Consider the following 12,441-nt stretch of genomic DNA (forward strand, 5'->3'; position numbering starts at 1 on the left):
GTGCTATTTTCAGAGTCGCATGGTATTGGAACGTAGCTGCAATTACGTAATAGCTCAGAAAACCTTAACATCCTACAGAAATAGCTCACTAGGTATGCATGGCTGCAGAAGAACACGCTAATATCCAATCATTTCCACGCGTATAGCTACGGAAGAGCATCTCCATATCGGCGCACGCTTTATTTATCTCTTCTCTGTAGAGCATACAGTAAATACTCATAATTATGAATGGAACCATATGCGCAGATGCAAATAGCCAGAAGGAGAACGTTGAATTGGGGTCGGCTTGAGTTGATTAAAGCGGTTCAACAAGCGTCAAAGATAACATTGCTCAATCTTGCAATTGTGTGTAGAGGAAAAGGAAGACGCTCTCACACGCAAACTAGACAGCGAGATAGTCATACAGTAGGCCTAAGCACTCTGAATTTGCCACTACGAATTTGCTGTTTACAGTCAAAATACCCATTTGTTGTATGTAGCCGACCATGCACAACATCAGTGGAGAGATGTTACGCCTTTGAATATTTCATCTGTTTGTGGATGGGAGTGTGAAATGAATACGAGGAGAGGCTTTCCTTCCATAGCAGCCCATCTCAACAAAGTGAATTAAATATTAGCATGTGTGCTCCCATAGCAGCAGTGAGCATGTTTGCTCCAGTGATCAAAAACAGTATACACCATGGGCGGTGAATGAGATGCTGTAAGGACAACAAGTTCCCGTTTGAGCACAGTTTTTTTTGGCCCTGGGGGAGGCATCATCACTGCCAGTTTTATGATGGGGGGGGTGTACATTTGAGTTATAGCATCAAGGGGAGACTTTTAAACGGTACATGTACATGAAGGGCAAATGCGTAGGTAGAGAGCTGTACATTTGGGACGCTGTTCAATCAAAAGCTGTGTCCGGCTTTCAGGTTTCTGTCAAAAACGATATATACTTAATTCGCGTCTAAAGCGTTTTTTAAATTTATTTAGTAATGGGCCTACAGTTAATTCTCAATCTGAATTTAACTCATGTGTTAAGCCTGTGGATACAGGACCTCTAATCTACACTGATGTTCTTTGTGTGTTAGTGCGTGGAACTCTTCCCAGGCAAACACATGTTAAGTAATAATGAGCCTCGCTAGGGTCTGTGGAGAGTTCAGTTGGAGTAGAGTTTATGTTACCTCTATGCACACAGAGCGTTGGATCTAACGTAAAAGAATCAACCTGGACATTTAGATGGGCTTTTTGTCTTGGCTCTTGTTGAATGTGAAGACAGCTAGTCAGTGTTCTTGCTGCCTCAAGAAGCCCATCAAATTGCCAGATTTGAGTTATAGCAGCAAGGGGAGACTTAAACGGTACATGTACATGGAAAGCAAATGCGTAGGTAGAGAGTGGTACACTTGGGATGCTATCCAATCGAAAGCTGTGCCCGGCTTTTAGGTTTCTTGTCAAAAACAATGCTTCTAAAGCATGTTTGATTTAGTATTGGGCCTACAGTAAATTATTCTCAATCTGAATTGAACTAATGTGTTAAGCCTGTGGATACAGGACCTCTAATCTACAATGTTCTTTGTATGTTAGTGCGTGGAACTCTTCTCATGTCCTCAATCTTCACACAATACCCCATAATGACAAAGCGAACAGGTTTTTAGAAATGTTGGCAAATTTATAAAAATATAAATAAACTTATTTACAAAAGTATTCAGACCCTTTGCTATGAGACTTTAAATTGAACTAAGTTGCATCCTGTTTCCATTGATCATCCTTGAGATTTTTCTACAACTTGGAGTCCACCTGTGGCAAATTCTGTTGATTGGACATGATTTGGAAAGGCACACACCTGTCTATTTAAGGTCCCACAGTCCCACCATGCCATGAGATCTAAGGAGTTGTCTGTAGAGCTCCGAGACAGGATTGTGTCGAGGCACAGATCTGACGTAAGGATACCAAGACAGTTTTACAGCATTGAAGGTCCCCCAAGAACACAGTGGCCTCCATCATTCTTAAATGGAAGAAGTTTGGAACCACCAAGATTCTTCCTAGAGCTGGCCGCCGGGCCAAACTGAGCCATCGGGGGAGAAGGGCCTTGGTCAGGTAGGTGACCTACAACCCAATGGTCACTCTGACAGAGCTCCAGAGTTCCTCTGTGGAGATCTGTGGGAGAACCTTCCAGAAGGACAACCGTCTCTGCAGCACTCCACCAATCTGTTCTTTATAGTGGAGTGGCAAGACAGAAGCCATGCCTCAGTAAAAGGCACCTGACAGCCCGCTTGGAGTTTGCCAAAGGCACCTAAAAGACTCTCAGACCATGAGAAACAAGATTCTCAAGCTTGTAGCATCATACCCCAAAATACTCAAGGCTATAATCGCTGCCAAAGGTGTATAATTACTCTATTAGTACATTCCAAAATCACTAATAGATTTTATTGAACCTTTATTTTGACAGGGAGTCATGCTGAAACCAATGTCTCTTTTGGTAATTTCTATCAAGGCACAAGGCGAGACCCAAATGCAGACACAGGAGGCAGATGGTTGGAGTCTTACAATGTTTATTAATCTAAAGGGATAGGCAAGATAAATGTCATGGACAGGCAAAAAGGTCAAAACCAGAGCAGAGTCCAGGAGGTACAGAGTGGTACACAGGCTTGTGCTCAAGGCAGGCAGAATGGTCAGGCAGGCAAGTCCAGAAACAGGCAAGGGTCAAAACCGGGAGGACTAGAAAAAGGCGAAGGCAAAGCAGGATAACGGGAAAACTGCTGGCTGACTTGGAAACATACAAGACGAACTGGCACAGAGAGACAGGAAACACAGGGATAAATACACAGGGGGAAAAGCGACACCTGGAGGAGGTGGAGACAATCACAAGGACAGGTGAAACAGATCAGGGCATGACAATTTCCATGTAAAAGGACGCATGAGCACCAACATGAAGTTCATACAGATGTGGGATCTTAATTTGATCACTTTTGTTGCTGAGAATGTTCCTGCTCAGCAGGAAACATAGCCTGTTTGTTTTTTTAAAAGGCTTCTAAAGTTTTTAATTTCACTTTGAAATTTGACCTGATTTGCCCTGACAAAAATGTATCAACCCCTACAAAAATGTCCATTGACTGTAATCCACATAATAATTAACATTTTATGTTACAGCAGGGTTATTTTCCTTAAGTAGCAAACTGCCTTCAAATCCTATATCTAGAGGAGCATATAGAATTTGGTGTAAAATGAAAGCGAAGAGTCTATATTTTTAGGAAATGAAGGCATGGATACGTTTTTCAATAATTTCCCTGTACTGTATAGTTTACTAAGGCTGGCACAATTACCGTATAACCATGTGACTGACGGTTATGGACGAAATAAAATAACCATCATAACCGAAAAGAAAAAAATGTCATTAAGGCAAAGGGTGGCTACTTTGAATAATCTCAAATATAAAATATATTTAGATTTGTTTAACACTTTTTTGGTTACTACATGATTCCATATGTGTTATTTCATCATTTTGCTGTCTCAAGTTTTGACTGGTACTGTATATAATCATTTTGAATTGACAGCTGACTGAAGAGGGGCCGGCGGGCATTCGTGCGGTTGAGTCTGTTTCTGAGATAACATGGACTCTTAACAACGTGATTAAACTTTGTTGCCCCATTTTTTAAAACAAGCAAGGTGTTGCAGCAAATTATGAATAGATTGGGCTTGGAACTTCTAACCTTGGCAATTTGACAGGTAAACTCATTTGTAAATTCTTCTTCTATATCTTTCTTTTTGCTATTCTAACCGTTATTACGGAGGTCCGTGGTCATTTGGCGGGCCTATTACCATCATCCAAAATTCCATGACCATCACAGCCCTATACTCAACTTTTCTTTTCTTTACTGTATTGTGAAAACTTGTGAAGCATAAACATCTATGGCTGGTAAAGTTTTGTCCGGTCTGGACTAGAGGTCGACCGATTATGATTTTTCAACACCGATACCGATTATTGGAGGACAAAAAAAGCCGATACCGATTTATCGGCCGATTTTTAAAATGTATTTGTAATAATGACAATTACAACAATACTGAATGAACACTTATTTGAACTTAATATAATACATCAATAAAATCAATTTCGCCTCAAATAATGAAACGTGTTCAATTTGGTTTAAATAATGCAAAAACTAAGTGTTGGAGAAGAAAGTAAAACTGCAATATGTGCCATGTAAGAAAGCTAACGTTTAAGTTCCTTGCTCAGAACATGAGAACATATGAAAGCTGGTGGTTCCTTTTAACATCAGTCTTCAATATTCCCAGGTAAGAAGTTTTAGGTTGTAGTTATTATAGGAATTATAGGACTATTTCTCTCTATACCATTTGTATTTCATATACCTTTGACTATTGGATGTTCTTATAGGCACTTTAGTAATGCCAGTGTAACAGTATAGCTTCCGTACCTCTCCTCCCTCCTACCTGGGCTCGAACCAGGAACACATCGACAACAGCCACCCTCGAAGCAGCATTACCCATGCAGAGCAAGGGGAACAACCACTCCAAGTCTCAGAGCAAGTGACGTTTGAAACGCTATTAGCGCGCACCCCGCTAACTAGCTAGCCATTTCACTTCGGTTACACCAGCCTAATCTCGGGAGTTGATAGGCTTGAAGTCATAAACAGCTCAATGCTTGAAGCACAGCGAAGAGCTGCTGGCAAAACGCACAAAAGTGCTGTTTGAATGAATGCTTACGAGCCTGCTGGTGCCTACCATCGCTCAGTCAGACTGCTATATCAAATCATAGACTTAATTATAACATAATAACACACAGAAATGCGAGCCTTAGGTCATTAATATGGTCGAATCCGGAAACTATCATCTCGAAAACAAGACGTTTATTCTTTCAGTGAAGTACGGAACCGTTCCGTATTTTATCTAACGTGTGGCATCCATTAGTCTAAATATTCCTGTTACATTGCACTACCTTCAATGTTATGTCATAATTATGTAAAATTCTGGCAAATTAGTTCGCAATGAGCCAGGCGGCCCAAACTGTTACATATACCCTGACTCTGCGTGCAAAATGAACGCAAGAGAAGTGACACAATTTCACCTGGTTAATATTGCCTGCTAACCTGGATTTCTTTTAGCTAAATATGCAGGTTTAAAAATATATACTTCTGTGTATTGATTTTAAGAAAGGCATTGGTGTTTATGGTTAGGTACTGCATCGATTATATAGTACAGTAGGACACGCTAGATAAACTAGTAATATCAACCATGTGTAGTTATAACTAGTGATTATGATTGATTAAGTTTAATGCTAGCTAGCAACTTACCTTGGCTTCTTACTGCATTCGCATAACAGGCGGGCTCCTCGTGAGGCAGGTGGTTAGAGCGTTGGACTAGTTAACCGTAAGGTTGCAAGATTGAATCCCTGAGCTGACAAGGTAAAAATCTGTTTTTCTGCCCCTGAACAAGGCAGTTAACCCACCGTTCCTAGGCCGTCATTGAAAATAAGAATGTGTTCTTAACTGACTTGCCTAGTTAAATAAAGATTAAATAAAGGTGTAAAAAAAAATCGGTGTCCAAAGTTACCGATTTCCGATTGTTATGAAAACTTGAAATCGGCCCTAATTAATCGGCCATTCCGATTAATCGGTCGACCTCTAGTCTGGACCAACCAAATTGGGTCTTGTTTGGGGGGCAGATCTCATTAGAATAATCGCCAGTGGGTAGAATAATACTCAAACAAAAAATGTTCTACCTTTGTGTACCTATTTAGGATGCATCACCATGAAGAGAATGACATTCACAATTATACATTTCTGTATAGTACAGATCCAGGACCCATGGTGTCGTTCTGTTACCGTCATTCTGTTACCACTTAGTTCAATAAATCAAAGTAGATTTTTTTCAAACTCAAGGTGTCATGTTACAGCTGACACCCCATTCTTTCTGCAGACATCTTTGAATCTTAAGTCGGACTAGATATTTAACAAAGAGTTTGGAAAATGTGGTCACAAAAAACTGAGAGAGATTTTACTGTCATTCTGTTACCAAACTTTGCATTGGCGCTGTTGCTCAAGTAAATGTGTTTTAGTAAAATTGTCAGTAGCAATTGTTAAAAGTAGACTCTCATAGGTGTATGGTTTGTTAAACTTTGCAATCAATGGTTTTTGCTTGGCATACATTTTAATGTGAGAAAGTGAGTCTCAGCGTCACTCTGTTACCGTGGAATTGCCCTTTTACAGATGAACCCCGTATACACATCAAAACACATATATACACATACATACACATGTCAATATTCACATCAATACACAAAAAGCAAAACACAGTCATGGAAAACAAAACACATTCTTCATTAAAAAGGTGCTCAATCAGCCTTTTAAATTGTATTATAATACATTTGAAGCGATAGTGTGATCAACTGTTTTGGCGCCATTTCGCGCTGCTTTGAGACAAGCGCGGGGACTCGTCTTGATAAATCAATCAATGTGCGATTTCTTTCTTGTCACTAAATCTTTGTTTGGATATTGGTTGGGCTACAATTAGGCTGTGGAAATGTTAGCCAAATTGAGGTGCTGCTCATGATCATCTTGTCTCGTTGGCTCATTTGTTAGCACTGATCAGAGCATTTTGCCAAGCATGTTACTGTATGTAGCATATAACAAGTGGATTATTTTCTTCTTCAGTCGCCTGTGACTTCTCTTAATCAATCCATGTGATATTGTTTCAGTGAATCGCCGTCTGTATATTCGGTTAAATCTCTGTCTGGGCAAATAAGTAGAGGGGCTAGCTCATCTATCACTGATTAGATACAGTTCGCATTGCAATAATGTAGCCTAAATCAAGTGCAGGCCTATTATTTAGCTTGATCGCGTGTAGGCAACTCCAAAATGCCCACGGAGGTTGTGAAATATGAACCCAAGACTCACGTGCTTTTGTAAAATATAGATTTTCGATTATTTTCTATCGGTATCGGGATGAAGACACTCTCATTGTAAGACCCGACGCCTTTCTCCCTAACAAAGCGGAGTGAGGGTAGGAAAAGACATGAAACGTGGATTTTAAAAAAGCATTTTGCTTGCCATGGGCTCAATTCAAAATGACAGCCATTCCACACCTTGCTGTATCTATAAATACTATTTGTATTTTATTCTGTTATGCTTGAATTCTATTCTTAGGCTACCCTAATCGCAGTCAACACGCATATTTTACAGACGGCTAAGTGTGTCTTGTTTGTTTAATGAACAAAACAACTGTGGGCTGCACAGACCAGTAACATAATTCATCTCGATATGCCATTCGAATCTTTAGAAATGACATTTTATTAGTCTTATAAATGTTTCTTAGGACCTGCCTAAAACAAATGTAATAACGGATTTCCTTGTGATGGTGTATATTCAATGGATTTATTCAAATAGACGTCCACCCACATGGGCCCACGTCTACTAAACGTCTACTAAACTCCTAAACTTGCCCGCATGTACACTGGAGATTTAAAAGGCTTATTCCGGCAAGAATGTGGTAAAAAAATGGGACTATATTAATTGGGTTCTAAAAAACAATTTTTTTAGCAGGCACCATACCGTAAAGTCTGTCTGTAAAGGGAATGCGAATCAAGAAGGTAACCTTTTACACCTTATAGCTCATCTAGATCCAAACTATGGTAATAAGGAAGCTAGTCCTCAGGGTTGGGGAGTAACTGATTACAAAATAAACTAACTGGAATCAGATATGTTACCAGCAAAAAGCATTCTAATCAGATTACGGGTACTTTTGAAAACTAGATGATTACTTCTTCGATTACTTTTAAATTCAGAAAGGATTTTTGCGAAAATACATTAACACCTTTTTCTCAATGTCATTCAATTCAGCATTGAAAAAAGGTGCACGTTTAAGTTTGTTCTGACCACAAGTCGGAGACCACCATGATTCAGATTACATTACTGAGTGTGGGTAATCCATTACAATGTTGGACAGGTAACTAGTAACTGTAATGGATTGCATTTAGAAAGTAACCTACCCAACCCTGATAGTTTTTACCCTTATTTAACTAGGCAAGTCAGTTAAGAATAAATTCTTATTTACAATGATGGCCTACACTGGCCAAAGCCGGACAACGCTGGGCCAATTGTGCGCCACCCTATGGGATTCCCAATCACGGCTGGTTGTGATACAGCCTGGAATCAAACCAGGGTGTTTGTAGTGACACCTCAAGCACTGAGATGTAGTGCCTTAGACCGCTGCGCCACACGGGGGCCCAAGCTCCCATGCTTGAGCTTCTATTCAAAGTAATTGACACAACTGTAAATTGGAGGTGCATTCGAATAAACAACAAGAAGATAACCTTTTGCAAGTCTTTGGTGTGTTTTGATGACTTCTCTCAACCATCATACAGATTGACAGGTGACAACGAGGTATATTGATCCTCTTATTTCCCCTTTCTTCCCTGTATTTGTTTAACCTCCTCATCCTTTGATTTTCATACTCCTGACTCTCTCAAAATGACCTGTATAATACGAGGTCACCACTCTGGGGAATCCACTATGGCTGGGCCGAGTAGTGATTTGTGATTGATTGTGATATCACTTAGTAATAAAGCTTTGAAATTCGATCGAGATGATTTCTCCCTCCTAGGGGAAGGGACATTTTCTCAAATTTCTACATTTTCAGTTATATCAAAGGCAGACAGGTTTTTTTCTTCCATCATCATCTTTTTATTTAGAGCTTTATGAGGATTTAACAGTTTTCTGTGTACCCGTTTTTTTATGTATCCGTGTGGAATTGATGCCGATAGACTTACTGTCATCTTATGAGAAGAATAGACAAAAATAATAAATAAGGTAAATAATAGACTTCTGCTTTTAGGACTATCATTTTTATTTCCAACCACCACTTAATAGTTAGTGCAGCGTTTCCCAAACTCGGTCCTCAGGACCCCAACGGGGTTTTGGTTTTTGCCCTAGCCCTACACAGCTGATTCGAATGATCAAAACCTGATGATTAGTTGATTATTTGAATCAGCTGTGTAATGCTAGGGCTAAAACGAAAGCGTGCAACCCTTGGGGCCCCGGGTTTGGGAAACGCTGAGTTATTGTTTGTTACAATAGCTTCTTGGTTTAACTAACTCTCCTGTTCTTGATTTATAGAAACACTAATGGACAGCAAGTGGGCGACCACAGAACTGGCCTGGACCACATTTCCGGAGAGTGGGGTGAGTGTGTTGTTATTCCACAGCATTTGTTACATTTGCTACTTAGTACAGCTCCCCCTGACTTAAACGACACACCTCCCACTGTTTTATACCTATCTTTGTGAAGTTTCTTTTCTTTTCTTCGTTGCTAAAAACAAATGAGAAACATACACCTTTAAGTTTTACTTTTAAGCAAAGTTTTTCTTAAATGAAGATCCCCAAACCTCCAAAATAGTCCAAAACACAAATCTCCAATATAGTAAAAAAAAATCCTAAACTCTGCTACATACTCATATTGAGTACATATAGACCCAAAATGGCAACAAACATGGCTGCAGCAACACTAGCTGAAGAATTTGGAAATACAGTACCAGTCAAAAGTTTGGACAGACCTACTCATTCCAGGGGTTTTCTTTGTTTACTATTTTCTACATTGTAGATTAATAGAGAATACATAACAACTATGAAATAACACATTGAATCATGTAGTAACCAAAAAAAGTGTTTAAACAAATCAAAATATATTTTGTATTTGAAAAATCTCAAAGTAGCCACTATTTGCCTTGATGACAGCTTTGCACACTCTTGGCATTCTCTCAACCAGCTTCTTGAGGTAGTCATCTGGAATGCATTTCAATTAACAGGTGCGCCTTGTTCAGTTAATTTGTGGAATTTCTTTCCTTCTTAATGCGTTTGAGCCAATCAGTTGTGTTTGTGACAAGGGAGGGGGGGGTATACAGAACATAGTCCTATTTGGTAAAAGACCAAGTCCATATTATGGCAAGAATAGCTCAAATAAGCAAGAGAAATGACAGTCCATCATTACTTGAAGACATGAAGGTCAGTCAATCCAAAGTGCAGTCGCAAAAACCATCAAGCACTATAATGAAACTGGCTCTCATGAGGACCGCCACAGGAAAAGAAGACCCAGTTACCTCGGCTGCAGAGGATAAGTTCATTATAGTTAACTGAACCTCAGGTTGCAGCCCAAATAAATGCTTCACAGAGTTCAAATAACAGAGGCATCTCAACATCCACTGTTCAGAGGAGACTGTGTGAATCAGGCCTTCATGGTCGAAACCACTACTAAAGAACACCAATAAGAAGAAGAGACTTTCTTGGGCCCAGAAATACGAGCAAAGGATATTAGACCAGTGGAAATCTGTCCTTTGGTCTGATGAGTCCAAATTTGAGATATTTGGTTCAAAGAGTAAAAGATATTTGGTTCAAAGAGCAGAGTAGTTTAACAGATGATGTGTGATACATGTGTAGTTCCCACCGTGAAGCATGGAGGAGGAGGTGTGATAGTGTGGGGGTGCTTTGCTGGTGATACTGTTGGTGATTTATGTAGAATTCAAGGCACATTTGATCAGCATGGCTACCACAGCATTCTGCAGCAATATGCCATCCCATCTGGTTTGCGCTTAGTGGGGCTATCATTTTGTTTTTCAACAGAACAATGACCCAACACCTCCAGGCTGTGTAAGGGTTATTTGACCAATAAGAAGATTGATAGAGTGCTGAATCAGATGACTTGGCCTCCACAATCTCCGACCTCAATCTATTTGAAATGGTTTGGGATGAGTCGGACCGCAAAGTGAAGGAAAAGCAGCCAACAAGTGCTCAGCGTATGTGTAAACTCCTTCAAGATGGTTGGAAAGGCATTCCAGGTGAAGTTGGTTGAGAGAATGCCAAGATTGTGCAAAGCTGTCATCAAGGCAAAGGGTGGCTACTTTGAAGAATCTCAAATATAAAATATTTAGATTTGTTTAACACTTTTTTGGTTAATACATGATTCCATTTGTGTTATGTCATAGTTTTGATGTCTTCACTATTATTCTACAATGTAGAAAATAGTAAAAAATAATGAAAAACCCTTGAATGAGTGTCCAAACTTTTGACTTGTACTGTATTTCTCTTAAAGTGGAAGAAGCCAATAGCAAATTACAACTGGGAATGAATATTTCAGCCGATCATATCCCCCATAGAAATAGTGAGAAAATAAAACAACATATATTTGACCCCTAGGCTAACAGCTTGACAGACCTTCCCCACTCCCGGGCAGTGTAATTTGTCTTTTGTACGTGAGCGCAAAGTCAGTCGATGAAACCGATGGGTTACCATGGCAACAATCTTCGGCAGTCCATTCTTTTCAGGCCTTTCTGCAGACTCACACCGAATGTCTTTGCACCCCAAGAAGTCATATGTCATTAGGGCAAGGCGGCCCTCTCAAAATGCGTGACAAGCCCATACGTTCTGTCCGGGTGCAATTATCATATTTGTGAGGTATTGCTGCTGCGACGTGTTGCACTTGATTTATGGTGTAGAACGCTGACTCCTGGACTCATCGTTTTGGAATAAATTGCATGCGTGCGTGCTCTGCCAAATATGGAATTATGCATTCTGTTCCTCTTGTTGAATTGATCAATGTTTGGAGCCCTCATTAAGAATGGAAATGAATTATTCAGGTTGAGTTGTTAGAATCAAAAGATTAACTTCTTGGAAAAGGTGATTTATTCCTTAGGCAAAAATATGTTAATAACCCAGTTAATCATGGATCATGGTTAATCATGGATTTAATCCTGTAATAGATAGCTCTTTGAATATTTCCTATAGGTAGTCATGCCTATATTGTAGAATATATTTGGTGTAGAATATCTGGGGATATGAACTGGTGTAAATGGTTTATTTGCTGACTGTAGAGAACCATATCATCGTTAGACCGTTGTTGAAGCTAAGTGCTGTGAAATAATTAATTGACTGCTTCACTCAATGAGGTATACTGACCACGTTTCATAGCATGCTAAAAATACTTCTCACGGCTTTGAAGAGTAGGCTTGGAAATGTTCCACTTGAAATATACCACTTGAATCGTAAAGTACCGTAAAACTTCAATCAAACGCTGAGTCTCAAATAGCCGCCTGTCCCTTTTAATAGCCGAGCAACGGCACACATTTCAACACACAAACACCTGTTTCAAATAAACACCGGGTCTAAATGAATTTTTTTATGCAGTAACCATGAATTACCATGACTTGTTTATGAGTTGTAACGTTTGATTTGTTGCATGAAATAATTCAGTAACGTCTCGAAAAGATTATGTCAATCATCCGTTTTCATCACAAGTAAGAAACTGCTAGCCATTGGTTGCAAACCGCTGAGAACTTCTAGCTAACAGGCAAGCATAAAAACAGTCAACAACTTTGGGGAGTACACACCCCCAGAAATCTTCCGATCGCCCTCTAACGGCAAAAGTAAGAACTGACGAAAATGTATGGTCAAACACGAAA

At 39.7% G+C, this 12,441-nt stretch overlaps 1 protein-coding gene across 1 annotated transcript in view; it reads left to right on the forward strand.

The window, feature by feature from the left end:
- Positions 1–12,441, forward strand: part of LOC139387069 (eph receptor B3a) — a 48,951-nt gene that overhangs the window by 5,299 nt on the left and 31,211 nt on the right. The window contains exon 2 of the mRNA XM_071133054.1: positions 9,108–9,172. Coding sequence (XP_070989155.1) covers positions 9,108–9,172 — 65 coding nt within the window. The remainder of the gene's footprint in view (positions 1–9,107; positions 9,173–12,441) is intronic.

The sequence above is a fragment of the Oncorhynchus clarkii genome, chromosome 28, assembly GCF_045791955.1.
Source record: "Oncorhynchus clarkii lewisi isolate Uvic-CL-2024 chromosome 28, UVic_Ocla_1.0, whole genome shotgun sequence".
Taxonomy (NCBI): domain Eukaryota; kingdom Metazoa; phylum Chordata; class Actinopteri; order Salmoniformes; family Salmonidae; genus Oncorhynchus; species Oncorhynchus clarkii.